The sequence below is a fragment of the Emys orbicularis genome, chromosome 6 (genome assembly GCF_028017835.1).
Source record: "Emys orbicularis isolate rEmyOrb1 chromosome 6, rEmyOrb1.hap1, whole genome shotgun sequence".
In the NCBI taxonomy this organism is placed as follows: Eukaryota; Metazoa; Chordata; order Testudines; family Emydidae; genus Emys; species Emys orbicularis.
Window position 1 is genome coordinate 18,709,631 of NC_088688.1, and position 23,458 is coordinate 18,733,088.

The 23,458-nt window shown below is 38.9% G+C and overlaps 1 protein-coding gene across 1 annotated transcript; it reads right to left on the reverse strand.

Moving 5' to 3' along the window:
• Nucleotides 1-9,234: 9,234 nt before the first annotated feature.
• POLI (DNA polymerase iota) lies at nt 9,235-23,351 on the reverse strand. The gene is made up of 9 exons (XM_065406500.1): nt 23,252-23,351; nt 22,541-22,705; nt 19,343-19,495; nt 17,863-18,099; nt 17,042-17,220; nt 16,407-16,498; nt 14,583-14,716; nt 12,746-12,939; nt 9,235-11,004 (listed from the first exon to the last, which is right to left on the reverse strand). Exons 1-9 carry the CDS (start codon nt 23,286-23,288, stop codon nt 10,129-10,131), a joined length of 2,067 nt encoding a protein of 688 aa, XP_065262572.1. The 5' UTR covers nt 23,289-23,351; the 3' UTR covers nt 9,235-10,128.
• Between the last annotated feature and the right edge of the window lie 107 nt (nt 23,352-23,458).

Here is a 23,458-nt window from a genome sequence, read left to right on the forward strand (position 1 = left end):
GGATTAAAAAGTAAAGTTATGAATGAACATAAATAGCTTATTGTACATGTTGGAACACAATTTTCCTTACAGCTTTCAGTTCACATGCAGCATGGATAACCAAACTGCTACACAGTCAGGTATGTATACTGGTGATGTACTGCCAGAAAAATGTGTCCCCGATGGATCTTGTGTAACCCACAGTGCATATGCTTGCAGAGAGAAAGGGAGAAGCTGTTCATTAATTTAGTCTACTGATTTTCTCTTCCCTCCTCCACTCCTGATTTAAACACACATACTTTATCATTGTAACCATAACAGAGGAAGGAGGCAACATCATTAGGAAAACAAACATATTAGCTTTGTATACTGGGAACTTTTATACTACCTATTTGAAAACTATATTGTCTGTGTTAACAGTACAACAGAGTTCTGCTTGGTTACAGCATTGATGGAAATGGACTGGGGTGGCAGTGGAGTATCCTGCCTTAGGATTTTTTTTTTTTTTTAAGTTTCTTGCTTTTTTGTACGCCCTGGTTCATTTGAAAGTAGACACATTTGCTCTGCTTATTTGTATATATCACAGTAATAAATTGTCTGTAGAAGGGATGATTTAACAGAATCCAAGAAGTGAAGTCTATCACAGTTCAGTAGAATTTTATCATGGGTCTCTTAGGAACCACCAAAAGTTCACTACAAACCACCAAAAGTTCACTACAAATAATCACTGAATATATCCCACATATTCAGGACTCCATGGAGTTTTTTAAAGGCCTTCTATGCAGATCTAATTAACCTGAGAAGTGCTTAAAGCTCTATGGTGATGGAGGCGATAGAAAACCCCAAAATAGACATAGAGCTAAAAGTATTCAGACACAAGGGGAACTCAAATGTGAAATTGCAGAAATACTAACTGTGGTATGTAACCTATAATTTAATTCAGCTTCTGTGCCAGATGATGGGAGGTTAGCTAATGTGATGCCAATTTTTTTAAAAGGCTCCAGAGGTGATCCCAGAAATTACAGGCCAGCAAGCCTAACTTCAGTACCGGGCAAATAGGTTGAAACTATAGTAAAGAACAAAATTATCAGACACAGATGAACACGATTTGTTGGGGAAGAGTCAGCATGTTTTTTGTAAAGGGAAATCAGGCCTCACCAGTCTACTAGAATTCTTTGAGGGGATCAACAAGCATGTGGACAAGGGGGATCCAGTGAATATAGTGTACTTAGATTTTTTTCAGAAAACCTTTGACAAGGCCCTCACCAAAGGCTCTTAAGCAAAATAAGCTGTCATCGGATAAGAGAGAAGGTCTTCTCATGGATCAGTAACTGGTTAAAAGATAGGAAACAAAGGGTAGGAATAAATGGTAAGTTTTCAAAAAGGAGAAAGGTAAATAGTGGTGTCCCCCATGGGATCTGTACTGGGACCAGTACTGTTCAACATATTAACAAATGATCTGGAAAAGGGGGTAAATAGTGAAGTGGAAAAATTTGCAGATGATATAAAACTATTTAAGATAGTTAAGTCCAAAGTAGACTGAGAAGAGTTACAAAGGGATTTAGGAAAACGATGACTGGGCAATAAAATGGCAGTTGAAATTCAATGTTGATAAATGCAAAGTATTGCACATTGGAAAACCTAATCCCAACTCTACATATAAAATGATGGGGTCTAAACTAGCTGTTACCACTGAAGAAAGAGATCTTGGAGTGATTGTGGATAGTTCTCTGAAAACATCAACTCAATGTGCAGCAGCAGTCAAAAAAGCTAACCGAATGTTGGAAATCATTAGGAAAGTGATAGATAATAAGACAAAAAATATTATATTGCCTCTATATAAATTCATGGTATGCCCACATCTTGAATACTGTGTGTGGATGTGGTCGCCCCATCTCAAAAAAGATATATTGGAATTGAAAAAGATACAGAAAAGGGCCACAAAAATGATTGGGAGTATGGAACAGCTTCCATATGAGGAGCGATTAATAAGACTGGGACTTTTCAGCATGGAAAACAGATGACTAAGGGGGGGAATATGGTAGAGGTCTATAAAATCATGACTGGTGTGGAGAAAGTAAATAAGGAAGTGTTATTTACTCATAACACATGAACTAGGGGGTCACCAAATGAAATTAATAGGCAGCAGATTTAAAACAAACAAACAAAAAGTATTTCTTCACACAGTGCAGTCAACCTGTGGAACTCTTTGCCTGAGGATGTTGGGAAGGCCAAGCTTATAACAGGGTTCAAAACAGATCTAGATAAGTTCCTGGAGGATAGGTCCATCAATGTCTATTAGCCAGGATGGGCAGGGATGGAGTCCTTAGCCTCTGTTTGCCAGAAGCTGGGAATGGGTGACGGGATGGATCACCTGATCACCTGTTTTATTCATTCCCTCCGAAGCACCCAGCATTGGCCATGGTCAGAAGACAGGAAACTGGGCTAGATGGACTTTTGGTCTGACTCAGTATGGCCGTTCTTATGTTCAAGGGAGAGAAAACAATTTGCCTAGACCTCTCATTTAGCCTTTTGAAATTAACGTAGCAGACGATCTGTAGCTGTAGGGAGTCAAAAATAAGAAAGTTAGCACTAGTTGAAGATACACATTACTATCAATGACATGTTGCAGCAACAAGACCTAACAAGGAAGAAATTCTGACAATGTACTGTAATGTGCCAACAATCTAAATCTTTATTCCAATGATGTCTTCACAATTGATACTTGGGAGAGAAATATATTTCCCTAAATCTCTCATTTCCTAGTTTGGAGAAAGATACCTGTATGGTTTTCACACCACTAGAGGTCATCACACGCTGCCCAAATGAAACGTGACTAATAACAAATTAACCTACTGGCTTCATGAGGGCTGTCTCTTGTGATTTTGTAAACTTCTTTTGTATTGACTGCGGTTTTCCAGCCCAACTGGGCTATTTATAACTGACAGTTGCAGGGGTTTTTTTTTAGCAGTTGCAGGTTGTGTTATTTTGTGCTATTTTGCTTGTAGTGTCAGAAACTTCTCTCTGACAGAATTTGCTGCTTATGTTCTACAGAGCGGGATCACACCAACTGAGCATGCTCAGTAACATCTGCTGAAGCTACTGCCCTCACTTGGAATCAGTTTCTGCTGCCTGCTCTTAACAGGTATTAAAGGGGGCAAATCGGAGGGGGGTGAGTGGCTGGGCAGGGTTTGAGCAGGGGGCAGAAATTAACTGGCCAGGTAAGGTGACCAGACAGCAAATGTGAAAAATCGGACGGGGGTGGGGGGTAATAGGAGCCTATATAAGAAAAAGCCTCAAATATCGGGACTGTCCCTATAAAATTGGGACATCTGGTCACCCTAGGGGGGGTCAAGCAGCTGGAAGCAGGGGCAGGAGAGAGGCAAAATCAGAGGGGGAGTAGCAGGCAGGGTTAAACCCAGGGGTGAGGGGCTGCCAGAGGGTGGCAAAATCCCGGCAGGGGGAGGGACAGAGAGGGGAGTGACAGTTACCCTGATGGGATAAGCTACCTGCCATGTGTGCAAAAACAGGGTTAAGGGCAGAGGGGCTTTTTTATTTCCTCTCTCACAGGCCAGACTAGGTCTCAGCACAGGCTTCCTAGGGCTGGGTTCTTAAAGGCACAGGCATCCCAATGCCTAGACAGGGCAGCTCCCCTCTATCTGATATACTCACTGATAGACTTGATTCAGTGAAATATTTTACATACACCCCCAAAAACAATGTGTCAAAAAGTCTCATAGCAATTCACAAATTTGTTTTATCTGCTGCGGTAATTCCCTGAATTGCACTCCTTTCCTTGTAATCCATTTTAAATATAGTTTTGCTCCTTTTAATTGTGTACTTTTTAAAATGTTATTTTTATTACTCTTATGACTCTTTAGCACTTCATCATTTACCTTTATGCAGATGTATGTCATTATGCTATTTAATTTATATTTTAATAGCAAATACTTATTGAAAATATTTATAAGTAAATATGAGATTTATGATCAAATACCTGTCAAAGTGAAATGAAAATCCTAATTTGGCTGAAAATATTCATTTAAAAACAGTTAAAAGGTTTAGAAAGGTAAGTTAATGGATGAATACAGTAAAGGAAATGTATATTTAAACTACAGGATCCAACCTAATAGTTTTGTAAAACACATTTAAAAAAAATCTTTTATGGTATTAAGAATGTAATGCTATTTGGTAAAAAGAATAAATCAGTTGTAGAATAACTCACTTGCTTTTTTAATTGAATTTAAATCAATCCAGCAAATGCAATGTCATCTCCATGCTGTCCCTAGTTGTAACATGGCTTGCCCATACAATGACAATTTAATATTGTAAAGTTATTTCTTCCAGTTCATAACATGATTTAATAACTTTTAGATGTTTCTTTGTGTACAAAATCTAGATACCGTGGAGTAGGGATAATTAAGAATGTGCCTGCAAAAGTAATTCCTTGTATGTATCTTCCTGAATTCTGAACCAAGTGGAACAAAGCATTACAATCCTACAAGCTGTTAGAAACAACTGATCAGGTAATACAGTAATTTTATATAAAGCTTTCACTACAGGTTTTAACTGTGTGTTGCCTGATTAGATATGGAAACATTCACCTCTAGGTGTCCAGTATCGTAGAAATGTAGGGCTGGAAGGGACCTCAAGAGGTCATCTTGTCCAGCCGCTTGCACTGAGGCAGGATAAGTTACCTAGACCATCCCTAACACGTTTGTCTGGCCTGTTCTTAAAAACCTCCGGTTATGGGAATTCCACAACCTGCATTGGAAGCCTTTTCCAGTGCTTAACTATCTTTATAGTTAAAAAGTTTTTCCTAATATATAAACTAAATCTCCCTTGCTGACGATTAAGCTCATTACTGTTTGTTCTACATTCACCGGACATGGAGAACAATTCATCACCATCCTCTTTATAGCAGCCCTCAGCGTATCTGAAGACTGTTTTCAAGTCCCCCTGCACTCTTCCTTTCTCAAGACTAAACATGCCCCGTTTTATTCACCTTTCCTCATAGGTCAGGTTTTCAAAACCTTTTGTCATTTTTGTTGCTCTCCTCTGGACTCTCTCCAATTTATCCACATCTTTCCTAAAGTGTGGCACCCAAAATTGGACACAGTACTCTAGCGGAGACCTCACCAGTGCCAAGCAGAGCAGGACAATTACCTCCCATGTCTTACATACAACACTCTTGTTAATATACTCCAGAATATTAGCCATTTCGCAACTGCATCACATTATTGACTTATGTGCAGCTTGTGATCCATTATAGCTGTGGTTTTCAAACTTTTTTTCTGGGTACCCAGTTGAAGAAAACTGTTGATGCCCACAACCCAACGGAGCTGGGGATGAGGGGTTTGGAGTGTGGGAGGGGCTCACGGCTGGGGCAGAGGGTTGGGGTGCAGGGGTGAAGGCTGTGGGGTAGGGCTGGGAATGGGGGTTTCAGGGCATGGGAGGGGGCTCTGGGCTGAGGTGTGGGAGGGGGTCAGGGCTCTGGGCTGGGAGTGCAGGATCTGGGGTGGGGCCAGGGATGAGGGGTTTGGGGGGCTCAGGGCTGGGGTACAGGAGGGGGTGCAGGCTCTGGGGTGGGACCGAGGATGAGGGGTTTGGGGTGCAGAAGGGGCTCTGGGTTTGTGGGGGGGCCTCAGGGCTGGGGCAGGGGGTTGGGGTGAGGGAGGGGATCAGGGCTCTGGGCTGGGGGGTTCAGGCTCTGGGGCCAGGAATGAGGGGTTTGGGGTGCAGGAAGGGGTTCCAGGTTTGGGGGGGGCTCAGGACTGGGGCAGGGGATTGGGGTGCGGACTTACCTCTGGTGGCTCCTGGTCAGCAGTGCAGCTTCGTGCCTGTCCTGGCACCACGGACTGCGCTGCACCCCAGAAGCAGCCAGCAGCAGGTCCGACTCTCACCCGCAGGCACCCCCCTCCAATTCCCAGTTCCCGGCCAATGGGAGTGCGGAGCCGGTGCTCGGGGCAGGGGCAGCGCGCGGAGACCCGTGGCCCCCCGGCTCAGAAGCCGGACCCGCTGCTGGCCGCTTCCAGGGTGCAGCCCAGTGTCGGAAAAGGTAGGCACTAGCCTGCCTTAGCTGAGCAGCACAGCCAATGGGACTTTTAACGTCCCAGTCAGCGATGCTGACCAGAGAAAGGCGACCCAGTGCCTTACATGCCGTGACCCAACCCACGGTTTGAAAAACATTGCATTATAGTATAATGTATGAATGTTGACAGTGACTAAAAATATTACCATCTAATGGCTTCAACAATCTCTGCTCATTTCTCAGTCGACAAGGGTTCACATTACAATGAATACTTTTAATTGTACCACTGGTGACAGCCTCAGAGATGCCAAGGATTGAATGGACAGAGAAGAACGTCAAACGAGATCCCTCTGCTTCAGGGGAGAGGCACATTAGAGGGGCAGTCGGGGGAAGCTTGCACAGACACACTTTGTACATTGGATAAAATAAAAAACAATTAGACCATTCCTCTGAGCTTTTGTTTAAAATTTAACTGGAGGCTGTGCTGATATTTCAGATATGCCAAAATCAGATACTGTGGACAACCTAGTGATTGATTTGGTATTGCATTGTACTAGCACAGCAGCATCTGTTTGGACCACTTCTGATTTTAGATCTAGTGCCAATCTCACTAAAAGTTAGGAACACAAAATATGTGATAAACAGTCTCTGAAGAGGAGGATCAGCTCTTAACTGTTAAAGGTGAATTGCAAAGGAAACAAAAAATGTTTGGTTAGCCTTTAAGTATAAAGGAGGCCTCCATTTAACAAAATTTAAAGTCCTCTACTAAAACAGGAAAATTAGCATTCAATATTTCTAGTACTAAAAAAGGCAGAAAATAGCTTTTTGGAACTACTAACATTGAGGCTGGCTTGTACAGAATAAAGAGCGCAATCTGTTTCCTTTGAGGTCCATTTTCCATAGCAGCCGGTACCTTCATGCATCTGGGAAGCACTGAAAAACAGACTGTGTGGCAGACCTTGGGTATGACAAAATAAAGATGACTAACAGTTCCCTTTAGAGTGTTTCTTTGAGTCAGTTTTTCTCAAACACCCATTTGGCCACATATCAGCTGGGAGGCTAGAGAGGGCAAGTAACAGATCCAGCCATTCCATCTTTGTAGGAACCACTGTTACGTAAAAAAAAATATTAAATAGAAAGTTGATTAAATGTTACAAGTAAATACTGTGCACACACAAAAAGCAGGGCACAACTGTATTATTTCTGTTTTAGTCCTCATTCCTTTGTGTGGGTGTGGCATTTGGGTGATGGCAGCATAACGTGTTTTCCACACTGGGTACTTGGTTTGATCACTGAATAAGTACATTTTTCAAGCACTATCTCACACTATGTCTGACATAATAGAGCATGACAGTGGCGTTGTGAAGACCACTGCAGTTAAGGTGCAACACACACCAAGCATAGCTTCCTTCCCCTCTCCCCCAGTTGCATTTACTAATTATTGATGTTTGCCAGCTGAGTGACTCTTCTGCCCTGAAATACTGCCACACCTTATGGTCTTGGACATAAAGCATCAAATCTCAAAGGTGGTTTTAATAGGCATTCCTGTCAAAACATACATGCTCTATTAGAAATCTGCATTTAGGGCAATTGTTTGCACAATCAGTAGATATCTTTTTGAAATCTAGCCTAGAATGTAATTGCTAGAAATACAATACAAAAAACTTAAGAGTTATCAATATACACCTCTACCCAGATATAACGCGACCCGATATAACCCGAATTCGGATATAACGCGGTAAAGCAGCGCTCCAGGGGGGCGGGGCTGCACACTCTGGCGGATCAAAGCAAGTTCAATATAATGCGGTTTCACCTATAACGGGGTAAGATTTTTTGGCTCCCGAGGACAGCGTTATATCGGGGTAGAGGTGTATGTATCATTTGGGGAAAGAGATGTTTCCTTTTTAAAAACTACATTCAAGTCAACACGACTAACTTGTTTAATCAATAGATTCTTCATTTTTAATTCTGGTTTTTGCTCACTTAGCTGTCAGTGTGGGCTATCAAAAATGCCCCCCATCTCCATCTTGCATCCAGGGTCATAAAAACCCTTGGGGATGTGTATTCACCCTTGCCGGAATAAGTATTAATATCTTATATAAAGCAAGGTCTCTGAAATACAGTAACCTTCTACCTACAAAAATTAAAACTGATCTGGTTTTGACATATATATGAATTTCTGTGGTACCAGTTGTACTTTGGGGACACTTTGGATTTGATTGTAGATCCCAACTTTGTGGCTCAGACCTGCCTCTTCTGACATTGTGATTGAGAGCACCATCACATGAGACTTGCATGTGCTACACTGGTTTGCTGAAGCTCATTTTCTATTAACTCTGTGTATGCTACATCCCTTCACTTTAATAGAAAGGATATTTCAGCATGTACATTTTGTAGATCATATTCAAAGATTTATTCCTCTCCAGAATTCTCATTGTTGGATAAATATGTATTTTATTTTAAAGCTTCGGTTCCCTTTCTTACAGGAATCCAGAACATTCCAAACTAATTGTGTTTATCCAGCCAGAACGGGGAGGAATGCTCCTACAGTCAGTGGTGGAGATAGCATTGCTTACTACCCTCATAAATCTAATCACTGAAGCAAGGTCTGGAATAAAGATGCTAAAGAATTATACACCAATGCCAAACATAAGAGGAAAGTTGTATACATATAAATCATATGCAGCTGTCACCTAAGTTCATTTTTAAATTAAAGAATTTGAGATCTTTAATATTTTAAGTGTGCTGTATATGGAGAATGTAAATGTGTAGTTTAATTTCATGTACTTCTGTTCGTAGCAGAAATAATGACTAAGCATAACAGTACATTTTGCTATTTTTAAAGAAAAAGCTTTTTTTTTTTTTAAATCAGAGCCCGAGTTGCCATCAAAACACATAAAATAGAGTCAGACTTCATTGTAACCTAAAGATACAGTGATGTGTTCTGTAACACACTTTCACTTCATTTACTGTGTAAAGTTATTGTGAGATAATTTTGTTATGTAGCAATTGTCAATTAGTATGTTCCTCTCAGGAACTAGTCAGTATTTAGAATTTAAGCATAATTTGATTTTGCCCTAGAATTAAAAGCATTGGCATTTTAATAATAAAATATCTCATTAGATTAGTACATCTCAAAGTTATTTTATCTTGAATAAAACAGGCAAGGTATTAACAACTGTAAACATGTTTATTACAAGTTACTTTGCAAGAATAATTAGCTAACATTTAAACATCAATTTTGTAATCAGTCTTCATTGGCCAAGATTTTTTTTTAAATTATACTTCTCCAACAATTACGCAAAAAAAAAAAGCTTACGGAACTTTTTCCGTAAGTCCGGATTTCCGTAAATCAGGTTTGTGTAACCTGGGGAGCATCTCTATTCCTAAATCCATATTGAGGTAAATCAGCAAAGTAGTTAAGCACGTTCTTAAGTATCTTGCCAAACTGGAGCCTAGCCTAATCAATGGCTGGAAATGCTGACAACTGTCTTGGTGGCTATTCCAACTACAAATAGTAAAAGCCTATTTGTGAGTTAGAACTGGCTGTACATGATGCTCTGCTCACATTACCAATATGTTTTACCTCTAGCAGCTAGGGACTGTAACTACTAAGAAAGCAGTACTTTTTTCTCTATATTCCATTAGTTTCACAAGCCCCACCATCCAAGTCAGTATTTTCTGTATTTTGAGTTTAAAAAAAATGTTTTAACAGCAAGAACATCCATGCCCTAATGGATGCCATTTGGTTGATACAAGAACAAGTGTAAGTGTTTCAAACTGGATTGCAATGTTTTAGTACATGTAGTAACAACTGGAGGATTCAATCACATCTAATGTGCATTTTAGGGGAAGTAAGTCTCCCTTGTGGCTCTCTTTGGACTAAATAAAACATTAATCTGCTAGTTTAACACAAGAATACATAGTATTAAATCACTTTTTAAAGGAATTATCAATAGTTTTACACTGTTGTTGAGATGGTCTGTTCCTTTTTGTATGCTATTTTGTCGCATTACACTTTAAAATAGTGCATTTCTTTAATGCATGAATATGATTGTATTACCTCCTTATTTTATCACAAATGTTTTACACCAGTCATCTCTGTATTATGTATATAATCATTTTGGTTTAAAATACCTTAATAAACTGCTAGACTGTGGTGAACACAACACTGCATTCTTTTTTCCTTTGTTTGTTTTTAGCTTTTCAGAAGGTTTATTCATATGCATTTTGGAAACAGGTTTTAGATTCTTCCATTCAGCCAGTAGTTCCTTTTGCATTTCAGCAGGTAGTTCAGAAAAAATATTTGGGTCAACATTAGGAGGAAATACAATTCTTCCTTCTCCTAACGCTTGCTCTCTCTGACCTTTATCCTGAGAGGCTGCTCCAATGGGCTGCTCTTGTCTGTCTGAACTGTGGGGCTGAAGAAAATGTTGACTTTGCATGTTCAATACAATTGAATCAGTGCTATTGAAATTCAGTGATTCCTTAGGTACTTGTTCCATACAGTCATCTATTAGTGCACTTTCAGGGTACTCAGGAGGATCCTGTAGACTGAGAATACAGTTAGGATTAGGCCTGTGTACCATGGCTGTCTCCAGCTCACTGGTAGATTGAAAGTGTTCTCTGCATACCAGACTGCTGATACTATGATCTGCTCTTCTGGAATTCGGGGTAGTGTGCATGTGTTCTTGTGCAAAAAATGGTAGTGTTCCTTTAGAAAAAGGTAATGGCTGACTCAAAACATTCTTTGTATGGATCCTTTGCCCAGTTTTGTCAGAAACAATTTCCTCTTTAATGTTTTCTGGAAGCTGACTGAAGACCTCCTGGTCAATGCCAGCAGGAAGCAAATGAATTGGGGAAACAGGAATTCTATGTTCTTCTGCGCAGCTTTTGGTTTCTAGTGAAGATTCTCTAGTTCTTGTATTTCTAATTCTTCTATCTGGTACAAAACTGCAGGAGTTCACCTGGTCTTGTGGAACACCTTCCATTTTCTGCAGCATAAAATATATTATTTAGCTACATAGTGCATATGAAATATATTAAATGATTAAAAGGATATCATGTCATAAATACAATTTTATTAATAGTGATCCCTTAAATCCTACTTCCACATACAAAAAATTACCACTGACTCATCTGGCAACAAAGATTTTTCTATTCAGCACAGTACTTAGAGATAGATGACAGACCAGATATTTAAAGAGAGTTTTGCTGGGGTTGTAAAACAAGTAATTTCAAAAGCAACATTAAACTGGGTATCTCATCGTACCGTCTGGCAGCCCAGCTACATCAAAGTCTTTCAATATGCCTAAATACTTATTTACAGACTGTATCATTAAAGTTAGCATCTAAAGAAAATTTAAAAGGGAAAAACTTTCAAACCAAATTATGTTGCACCCAGAAAAAAAGAATGAGCCTGTGTATACAAGTAATTATCAGAGAAGAGAGAAGATATGTGAGCATGGACACCTGAGAAGTCGGGGTAGGGAGGTAACAGAGCTGAATGTCTGCATATAGGTTGTATGACAGATTGTGGAAGGGAAGGTGGTCAGCTATGGACAAATGTGCAAAGTTTACATCTTTGTTCTTGGTTCTCTCCTTTTTTCACTGCACATCTCACCTAAGGGAGTAATTGCATACCAAATACTGATAATGATAGACACAAGTGTCTGTTTGCCTGTATAAATGTGTGACTTGTAGTCATGATTACTTGTATGTAACCAAAGACCAGAATTTTGATAATTTAACCTCAAGTTTCTAAATACAAAGTAGATCTTAAATGATAAACAGTACAGTGGCTCACAAATACTAAGAATTAAAAAATATACACATCTGGGGTGAAGTGCTAGCCCCACTGAAATCAATGTGAGTTTTACTAGTGTCTTCAATGAGGCCAAGATTTCAACCATGGTTTTTGTCAACTTCCCTATATTTCCATTAAAAAAAAAAAAAAAAAAATCTGTATTCAAGTAACACATCATAGTTGATTTAAATGATGTAAGTGAGATTTGAAGATGAAATCCTACCCTTAACTCACCCTGTTCAGGCTAGGAATTAAAAGCATATGGAAAATAAAGCAATCCAGTGTTTGAAGACACACTTATAGCTAAGTGCAAAAAGGTAAATTAAGGGCACTTTAACAAGATTTAATTCAAGCTAAACAGTTAAAGATATTTTATGAGGGAAAGAAATATTTAGGTCACTTCAGTTCCACCATGACCTACAGATCACACATTACAGAAGCACTGAGGTTTTCAAAAATGGATGCTGAAAAATGAGGCTCTTAACTTCATATTTAGGCATCTAATTAAGTGGCCTGATTTTTCAGACGTGCTGAGCAGGCAGAAGAGCTTCTATTAAAGTCGGTGGGAAACCTAATTTTAGGCATCCACTTCTGAAAACCTTGGCTCCACAAGTTCATCTCTCTTTCCGACAGTAATAAAGTTTCATTACCTAGTACTGTCCCATTCAAGACATGGCAACTGAAAAAGAAGAAGTATCCTTTGTTTATGCTATCCCAAAGAAGGATAGCATAAACACATCTTGTAAATAGCTTGTACTCAGGAGAGCTCACAGAGTTCTTCATTTTTACTACCTAGATGATATTTGGGACTATAAAACTTCTTAAGAAAGTATTTAAAAATCATTAAGGATACTAGAGCATATATATAGTCTCAGTCTGAATTTAATGCACTTGATTTGATTGACAGTTTTTAATAATCTTCAACTTACTTTGCCAGAACTTGAAGGGGGTGGCAACCGAGTTAAATAAAATCCTATGGATCCTTTGGTGAGGCTAGGCAGAGCTTTAAGATTTGAGAAGCAGACACTCAGAAGGGTAAGATGAAATGGCATCTCCACTTTTATCATCTTTCTAAACAATTTCATAAGGATACCAACCAGTGGGTCCACAACATCATAGTTTCCTGAACATGAAATGTAAACAAACAGCAGAATTAATTTAAACCTTTCTATAAGGGGCTAAATGGAATTAAGGTTTGTGCATGAGATAGTCTGGACTTTCAACACTTTGCACTAATGCAAAATAAGTTGGCATTTACCCTAATTGTTCAATGCACTGAAAAATCTCAGTTCTTAGGAAATGTGAGGGATTTTAACTACAGCTATGCCAAGTAAGGCACATTTATTTGATCATCTGAAAATAAAGAGGCTGTTAAATTTACAGTTTTTGACACTTAAAAAGGTTTTCTGAAATGAATGTTATGATTGCAAGAAGTGCCAGACTGACAACCCTAGAGACATGCCCACAGAATCTCTATAGCATAGACATTAATGGTACAAGCTCTCCTGTTCTGCCCTGCCATCTCTGTTGAGAAGTGATGTGATAATTGGAAAAGTGGTCAATTTAAACAAGCAATTAAACTAACATCCTGCAAATGGAAAAGGCCTTTCTATACAACAGAGTAACTCACTCTCCATTTCTATTAAATTGTCTTCAAACGGATCCAATTAATGACAACGACAATTTGTGTGATATGGCTATCTGACAACAAAGATCTAGACTGAGAGCACTTATTTACTTTACGCAGGAGAGTGTGGACATATCAGATGGCAATAACTTTTGGTCTCTTCCAGTCTAGACTGGATTCAGAGGTGAAACCCTTTACTAAATTCCTGTCTATGATTACAGTATTTTATTAAACCCTACACTTACTGAGAGAAAACATAATGATACTGAATAGTGTGATAAGTGTTAGGTCAAATATGGGGAAAAGATAAACTCCATATGAAGTGCCAAATGAAAGACTGTGATCTCTATTTAGGATGGACAAACCTTGGCTTCAGGAGGAGGAAGACTGTATACATGTCACACACTGTTGGATAAGGAGTGATTCAGAAAGATCCTGAAATCTTATAGCTAATAGCCATACAAAATTCCTTTCACTCACTCATCCCTTGCATGCAATTTCTCTCTCTTTTCTTTTTGGACAGTGATGAATTACATTTAATTAATTTTTCAACATCAGGGTAAAAGGCAGGCAAGTATATTTTGTGCCTGGGTTAGTAAACTCCCATAACAATCTTGCAAGGCTGAGTAGGGTGACCAGATGTCCCGATTTTGGGGTCTTTTTCTTATATAGGCTCCTATTACTCCCCACCCCGTCCTGATTTTTCACATTTGCTGTCTGCTCACCCTAAGGCTGAGTTAACAACTTTGTTACTTATTAAACAAAGTTATTCCTGCCAGGAAGTCCTGTGTTTTTAACATTGTTTCACTGGAGGTACATCTATCACATAAAATCAATGCAATACTTCAAATTAAAAAAGAGTATATGAAACATTGTTCAGAAACCTAGATTTAAAGTAACTTAAAGCAAAACAAAGGTTATGCTTAATACCTGAAACTTTATTGATACTAAAATTAATAGACTGATAAACATTCCTTCCGAGAAGGAAGTATCGTTTCACTGTTCCTATGAATGTGCCAAATACTTGGGTGTCTTTACAGTTAGAGACACCCTGGTTAAAATTTCAAAGAACATATTGTGCACCAAAGTAACAACTGACCAAATACTTTCTGAAAACAAAACTTCAGAAAAGCTCTTACCTGTCCCAAATTTCTGAATGACATGAGAGGGAATAGGACACTGACGACTCTCCCGACTAAACCATTTATTAGTTGATGAAAATTTACGGATGGTTAATCTTATTGTATGTGGCTTTCTTCCATCTTTGGATATTCTGAAGAAAATTAAAGTGTGCAGCGCAATTAACATTACTGCTGCTTTACAAATACTTTCAAAGCAATTGGATCAAGTAAGTAATGTATATCTTTTTTAATCCATCAAGAAAGTAAAACAAAATAATGGTAATAGTATAGAACATAAAAAGCTTTAGCTTTAATTTCTTTCCTGCCTCATTTTCCCCAATTGATACCATCTAGTGCTTCCTAACTCAACTCTATTTATTGGCAATGTCTATTTATTTCTTCACATTTTTTACAAATGGTTTCAATAAACAGTTTTTGTTTAGTATTGCACACAGTTGAAGATTTATAGAAAAAAACTTACTGTTTTATTCACTTAAGGAAAAAAATCTCTGCATTAGTAAAGAAAGTGGTGGAAGCCCCATTGTTTGAGATTTTTAGACATGGACTGCTGGAAGTACTAGAATATAGTTCTCAACCTAGAGATGCAACCATCTTGTCCATCCCATATTGTTAAGTGGTAGTAAGGCCCCAGTATTAAAAGGCAGTCCTGGTATGTAAAAGGTTGAGAATGACTGTACTAGAAAATATGTTGAAGGGAACAATTCTACCTGGCAGAGTGGAAGGCTAACACCCTCCACCCCGTGGTGTCCTGGAACCCTGGATCCAAGCCCTGGAACCCTGGATCCAAGCCCTGGGTTAGCACAATTTCTGTCTAGATGGAAGGGGAGTTAGGCCTGAGCCTGAATTCAAACACTGGGGTTACACTGAAGTGTAGACATACTTGTGGTAGCTACAGTAATCAAGACAGGAGATAAGGGGAATGAATTAATTCTTCCTGTCTGTACAAAAAGAAATGGAAGTATCTTGATGATGATGTGGGAGAAGCAGAATTTGGATACTGCCTGAATGTGAGTGGTAATGGAAAGGGAAGAGTTGAAGATGACCCCAAGGTTATACGCCTGTAACAGGAATGATGGTGTTGTCTGTGGTTGTGCAGAACAGTAGAAGGCAAGATAAGGAGTTCAGTTTTGGCCACATTAAGCTTAAGTTGATGGCACAAAAAGAGATGTCAGAGAAACCGGCTGAGATGCAAGATCAAACCAAGGGAAGCAGTCAGAAGTAGAGAAGAAGATGTGAGACAGAAGCATAACAATAGTAACTGAAACCATGCAAGTGGATAAGATCACCCAGGGACAGGATAGAGAGAGAAAAAGAGGAGGCCTATGAAATCACCAAGAGAATAGAAGAAAGACTGGAGGGGACACACAAAAAGATACAACGCAGGATGATCAGAGATGTAGGAGAATGAGGAGCCGGCAGAATCATGAAAGCTAAAAGGAAGACAAGGCCGTTAGAAAGCATGATCAGCTGTGTCAAAAGCAACAGAAAGGTTGAGGAGGTAAGAATGGAAGAGCTTACAGACATTGGTGAGAACAGTGGAGTGGAGAGGGTGAAAGCCAGACTGGGGGAGAGGAGCAGGATACAGTTGCAGGAGGGGAATTTGAGGCAACAGTTGTAGAGGGCACATTTCACAAGTTCAGAGATAAAGGGCAGAAGGTAATGAGGAAGTAGTTAGAGAGGCAAGTGGGGTTGAGGGGCCGCATTCTGAAGATAGGAGAGACCGAAGTATGCTCTGCAAAATACGAGACAAACCTTACATATGCCCAGTGTTCTTTCAGGTCACAAACTCAGTCAGCAATAAGAACAAATGAAGACAGTCACCTGTCTAAAAGGTTAGCAAGTAGTTCTTCAATTTTCCTTTTAACTTCCACTTCCGATGAACATTTTTTAAAAGAATCTTCATCACTAAGGGACTGTAAGAAATGCAATAGTCCTTTTAATTTTGTGTATTACCAAGTGATCAAGCAAATTCAAAAGATATGAAAGGGAATCGCTTTTCCACATAATTCACATATTAACCTATGGAACTCATAGCCACAAAATACCATTAAGCCTAGAGCTCAGCAGGATTCAAAAAAGGATCAGACATTAATAGAGGTAACAAAAATATCCTGAGTTATAATAGTAAATATAAATAAAATTAAAATAATTTTAGAAGGAATATGAACTGCCATGTTTTACAGCATAAGCCAACCTCTAGCTATGGGGAGTTGGGAAAAACTTTCCTGGGTGGCAGGATATCCCATAACTGTAGGATTTCGTGTACCTTACTCTGAAGCAGCTAGTACTGACCATTGGCAGAGACAGGATCCCAGAATAGATGGACTACTGGTCTGATCCAGTATGACAATTGCTTTGTTCATTATGACTGGATTTCAGCTAGCTCAGCAAAACTGGACTCAAAGAGTGCAATCTTTCTCATTCTGAAAAACTGTATTTTCATATGTCATTTGTACCTGAGGAAGTCCTGAGGAGGTCACAGGGGAGTCATCCTCTCCATAGCTGAGCTTTTGAATGTGCTGAGCAATTGAAACTCCTAGTTCCTTTTCTAGTATTACAGGTGAAAAGGTCTGTAGATCACGCACACTGCTGAGACCCAGCAACTCTAGGCGCTTGGTAGTTTTATAGCCAATCCCTAGATGAAAAAGGTGTGTGATAACGTGAGTAAAATTTCTTTACAAAATAATACAGTACACAGGATAGTCATTTAAAAGATTAAGATATGCTTAGCAAGTTGTATTTATAATTTATATATTACATAAAATACTAAAAACTAATTTATTATTTGGTTAATAAACTAAAATACTTTTTCCCCTATAAATTATATTTATAAGGTCTTGCCATATAAAACTAGACATTATCAAATATAACCATTTTAATTATAGAACTGGAAGTTCTTTGAAGCAACAGTTTCAGGTAATTGAGACCCACATTTTAGGACTGAGCAAATTTTTTTTCCCCCAAAAGTTATATAAGTATGTATATCAATATCAATGTTTGGGTTTCAATGAAAACAGTCTGAGATTTATACATTCTTTTTAGGTATTTGCAACCCAAACGCTTTTGTGTTACCGCAGAACCAAAAGTGACATGGACTGGAGAACAGAAGTACAAACTAGTAGTCAATGAAACTCTAGTTTGAGTAAAATGCAAAAAGTAAATATAAATACGAAAAAACAGATTTTAAAATTCTTTCAGTTTTAGAAGTATAGTGTGTATATTAAAATTATGAATTCTCACAATGTCTATATGAAAGATTGTGGCACCAATATCTTACCAGGCACTTTTCTGATGTGATCAAGGCTGCCTATTAGGTCCTGACAGCTTTCAGGTAGAAGAACTGTTTGTTGATTTGGTTTGAAGGTGCCAGATACTAGTTTAGATAATAATTTGTTAGAGGCCACTCCTGCACAGCCTGTAAGACCCAATCTATTGTACATGGCTTCCCTCATCTCTGCTGCAATCTGAGATCCAATGACAAGTCTTATATGCATAACATCATGTAAATTGACAGCTGTGAAGACAAAAAAGAGGTGGTCACTTCTCAGCATACAATGACCATTCACATCACTACAGATCCATTCGCTAATAAGAAGATTCTTATGCTTATAACCCATTAAAAACTTTATGGGAAAGAGTGTGGTCTACTGTGTAGATCAAGGGGCTGAATGTAAGGACTATTGGGTTCTCTATCTGGTACTGCCATGGAGTAAGTATTTAACCTCTTTGTACCTCAGTTACTTCCTCTCTAAAATTAAAAGGGTAATACTCTAGCATCAGAGAATTATGGTGAGAATTACTTAATGTTTGGAAAGCACTTTAAGGATAAATGCACTCTATAAATCTTTAAGAGATGTCAAAGAAGAATATTTAAATATCATCATGTAACAGACTCTTGCCTCAATATAACCAAAGGAAAAAGTAAATGAATTAGAGATTTAGGAGTACAACATTCGTTTAATTAAGGTAACTGGAAGGTGTCCATCTCTGTTACTCAAGTGTGAACGCTAATGAAATGAGATCTTATTAAGGCAGCTCTTTCTCAGAACTGTATTAAAAATTATAGCAACAGTTGATATTAACATCTGGTCTGGTAAAAATCAACTGCTCTTTTCCTTCATTTATGAAATGAATATAAATCTTGCTATGCCAACTGTGGGCACTTGTGAGCTAGAAGGATCCCAGTGGAGAATATGAATCAGTCCAAGTTCTACAGTCAGCCCCCAGTGACTTCAGTATAACTCTCCCATGCAGGCATCCCGTATAGCAAAACTTTGCTCTGTTTTTCGGTATACATTAAGGATATTTTGGATGAAAATTTCAATTAGCTGACACACAGTAGCCAAACACTTAAAACTAAATTTTCATGAACTAACATGAAAGCTGTTACTTCAAGCTCAATCAAACAAGATATTTAATTCTACATTTAACTGTCTTTTTTGAAGACCACATAAACAAAAGAATCTATTCTCCCAACTCACTGTGCATGCCCAACTTCCACTGACATTAATATACGAAGGTACACATTCCACTCAAAATAATGAGATTCTCATATGAAATTATGGTATATTGCAAGTCAGTTCCTGGCAGTCTAACCACAGGGAAAATAAAAGTTTTCCAGGCAATACTGTATTGAATAGGAAATGTGTTTTCATGCAGTTTTGAAAGTTTAATAAATTCAGTTAAAGATACTTTTTGTACTAAATTCTAATAATACTTAATACAATATTTTAGCAAAATAGGGAATAACCACTCACTTTGATTATTATACACATGACCAGACACAGACACTTTGGAACAGCCATCTCTTTGCAGCTGTGCTAGTCTCTTCTCTACCAACTCTGTGATATCCACAAAATTTTCATCAAATCCAAGTCTTTCTACCAGTGGACTGAATTCTTCCAATAGCTCTATGGAAAAAAAGCAAAGTACATAACTGGGACAGGTATGACAAACACAGGCATATCTTTAGACTACTGTATCCACTTTATAAATGTTAACTGTATCTCTCATTGTTGTATGCACTGTTGCTGTAGCCGTGTTGGTTCCAGGACATTAGGGAGACAAGGTGATCTGAAGAAAAGCTCTGTGTAAACTTGTCTCTCTCACTACCAGAAGCTGGTCTGAGTAAGAGATATTACACCTCACCCACCTCGTCTCAACTGTATCTCAGTGAGCCAGGGACTGTATGCTGGCTGGTGGGGAAGGTTACCGAGCTCCATTCAAGTTCTAAAATTGCTGGGGGGCATAATTACTAGACTCTGGGACAGGTAAATTCTTACAGAAAGGTACCAATCCCATGATGAATTGCATATACTGGTTCAAACCAAGCCCTGCTTTTGATCCAACAAATTGACATGACTCTTTAACCAAGATGGAGACCCTCCTTAAGTGTTTGAAAGACTGGAACCCAATAGGGTCTGTGACCGAATGCACCCCTGTATTCACTGCCTATACACCACTGAAATAATCTTTGTACAAAATATGCCTTGTGAGGTATCACTTGAAAACTAATAACTTGTTGGTCAATAATGTCATGGTGAAAAACGTGTAGCAACATTATATGTAAAGTTATGAACATAAGATGAAGTTTTGACTGAAATGTGTTTACCGGACAAGTCTGGGGAGTGGGTAAATCAGTTTCTTGAAGATGAAGGACAAACTGATGCTTCTAGCTCTGTGTCATCAAAGTCAATTGGCAATTCCTGGTCAAGTGGCCATTCTTTGGCAGCAGAGGGGGGCAGAAACAGATGGATTTGTATTTTAACAAACATGGAACCTCTTTCACCACAAGACCCCATGTCTCCATCCTCAGAACTGGAAGGAACTTTACCTAGGTGTAACCCTCAGGAAAATGCATTTCAAAGGGTGACTGGACTATAAAAGGGAGGTTGAAAAACACCCCAGGTACTCTTTATCCCTCTCTCTCTCTCGCTCTTTCAGAAGGCAAAGTAACCAGGCTTTGGGAGGGGTTCTGACCTGCGAATTTGTTCAGCCCTGTTGCTGGGAACATGTGGTAAGGATTTCACCTTGAACCATGTCTAGTTTGTTAAGTTTTAGTTATTAGAAAGCATTTAAGCTTTATTTCTTTTGTAGCCATTTGTGATTTCAATACACCTCTACCCCGATATAACACGACCCGATATAACATGAATTCGGATACAACGCGGTAAAGCAGCGCTCCGGGGGGGGAGGGGCGCGGGGCTGCACACTCCGGCGGATCAAAGCAAGTTCGATATAACGCGGTTTCACCTATAAAACGCAGTAAGATTTTTTGGCTCCTGAGGATAGCATTGTATCGGGGTAGAGGTGTACCTTATACTTGTACTCACTTAAACCCTCTCTTTGAAATTAAATAAACTTGTTCTATTATTTAATCAAAACGAATCCAGTGACATCTTTAAACTGAATTGTTTAGTAACTCTAAAGTACCATACTGTCGTACATTGATCCCTTACAGGGGCAACAGATCTCTAGTATCTGAACTGTCCAGGAGAGGGCTGGGCATTGCAGAACACAAGTTTCTGGGGAAAATCCAGGACTGGAAGTGTGTTGGTGTCACTCTGTAAGTGGTAACCAAGGCTGCTAGAAGCTAGAGTGTGGCTGGCATGTTGCTGACAGGCTGCTGGGGTCAGAGTTGCTGGACCAGGACGGCAGCTACACAGACACGAAGGGTGTTACCTACATGCTAGAGGGCTGTTTGTGGGACCTAAACAGCAAAGTATTGTGAGGCACCCAAGGTTGCAAGGCAGGAGGTGACACCCCTTACTAGTCTGGATTGCACCCTGGAATGGCATAGAGTCTCCATAAGGAGAATGGGGGTATCTCTAGTAAGCTAAAGTATGCGTTTAGACTTGTTATTGTTTTATTAGGTTTTCTCTATAATATTTTTGTCCTAAAATAAATGTACTGTGCTTTGCATATGGCTGTTTGGTCTCTGGTAAATCACTGTCTTAGCCCTTGAGAGAGAGCTGAGTTAGGGCAGACCTGTGGGAATAATCACAGTGAATTGCAGGATGCTGCAGCCTAAATGTCAGGTCTGGAGGGAGAGGGACGCAGGTCCCTGTCTGGAAAGAGGTGATGGCTAGATACCTGATACTTAAGGGAACATCCCTTGAGCAAACTACACAGGGAGTCAGAGGTGCAGTTGATCTGAAATTGTGACAATAACCACATAGTGTAATAATGTAAACTTGGGACTTCATATTCTCTACAATCCACAGTGGATTTCCCACTGATCTAAATGAGAAATTTGCACAGAACCCAAGGGGAGAATATAGCCGCAAGGTAATACTAAAATGTATTTATTCAATACCTTATTCTCTCTTCAGCACTCAATGAGAAAATCTGCTTCCCTTTAGGCCACTGCTATTTTGCCGTATGATTTACTTCCTTTCTCTGCTCCTTTCCCTCTTCTCTTTGTGAGTTTTCAAGTTTTTAAACTTCTGTAATTCTTTCCCTGCAGCAACTCCAAATTCCCAATCCTGTGGACTTCATTATCAACCCCTTGAAGAAGATTAACAAGGGACAGGGGAGTTCATACTTCTGAGTCACTGACTCAGGCTATCTGCAGTCTCAGGCAGATGTCATGATATCAGTTTCCCCTCAGTTCATTTTTGGAAGGTTCTCTCTGCAGCCATGATGCCTTGAAACTTACCTTTCATTTGAAAAATATTAACATTAAAGATTTTGCAGAGTCCTAGTATGTCACGCAGGCCATTTAAATTCACCAAGTTGGCTGAATCCAGCATGCACCTCTAATCTAGATAATGACTGAGCCCAACTGCTTAGTTTGTGAAATCTGATGGAATCAGAGATGGCATCCCCTACAAGCCTTATGACAATTTTCTAAAGCTCATATAAAATCAGAAGTGTTTATGCAGGAAAATATTTTTACCATAATAAGTATATGTACAGTACTTATTTCCCACTATTAAAAAACTGTTAACCTGTACCTGTAACCTTGTATGACATTTCTCTGTATTGTGTCAGGTCCTCTCCATTAACTAGCACTAGCTCTGGGCATTTTTCTTTAGCATCTCTGACAGACATACATTTCTGAAGTCCAAGTCTCCTGGCTTCATAGTTACAGGTAACAACCAAGTATTTCTGCTGAACACCTGGAAACAAAGGTAGAAAATCATAACACATTTTAAGGAGTCACTTATTACAGTACTTCCATGCCACTGATTTACACTTTGCTATCAAAGCCTGTAATGCAAATCCCTCAATCAGTAAAAAATGTAATACTGTTTTTAAGAAGAAATACACTCTAATTTTATTGTGCAAGACTGAAGGAAGCAGGACCCTTGTTCATGTTCTTAGAACATTTTATGGTAATAAAATATTTTTTCTTAAATGCCATATTCATTTTTCACTTATTAAAAGGTATTCTCACTACTTTTGGCCCTTATCATGCAACCTGATCTATACCTGGGCACATCTGCATTAGTATAAAAATCATTAAAAAATATTTACTTCACTCTTTTTCTCCATTGATTAGTAAATTCACATGCAATAGTACCAACAGCTTTAAGCTCAAATGAACCTTACAACCAAATGGAGTAAACTATGAAAGACCAGAGCATGAGTAAAAAAGTATCTTTGTCTTTCCCAACCACATAAACATAAACCGAACAGCAATAAACAGCAACATATAAATTTACCTAAAGGTTTGTCTCTTAATTCAGGATTATGGATCATTTCTACTTGTGCATAAAAGCAGTCCAGGTCAGTATGCACAATTACCCTGTGCGCTGTACTTCCTGATGGCACAGTCTTGTCATGACCTGCTGCAATGAAAATATACAACCAAGTTTAAAGATGATAACATCCTTCTTAACCTTGTCAATAATGCAGCAAACGATCTCACA

Excerpts from the sequence above, each read along its gene's own strand:
- POLI (XM_065406500.1), bottom strand. The coding sequence starts at position 23,288 with ATGATCCATAATCCTGAATTAAGAGACAAACCTTTAG. Across the intron at positions 22,706-23,251 it reads ATTAAGAGACAAACCTTTAG|GTGTTCAGCAGAAATACTTG; the intron begins GTAAATTTATAT and ends CTTTGTTTCCAG. Across the intron at positions 16,499-17,041 it reads CCTCCTCAGGACTTCCTCAG|TCCCTTAGTGATGAAGATTC; the intron begins GTACAAATGACA and ends CATTTCTTACAG.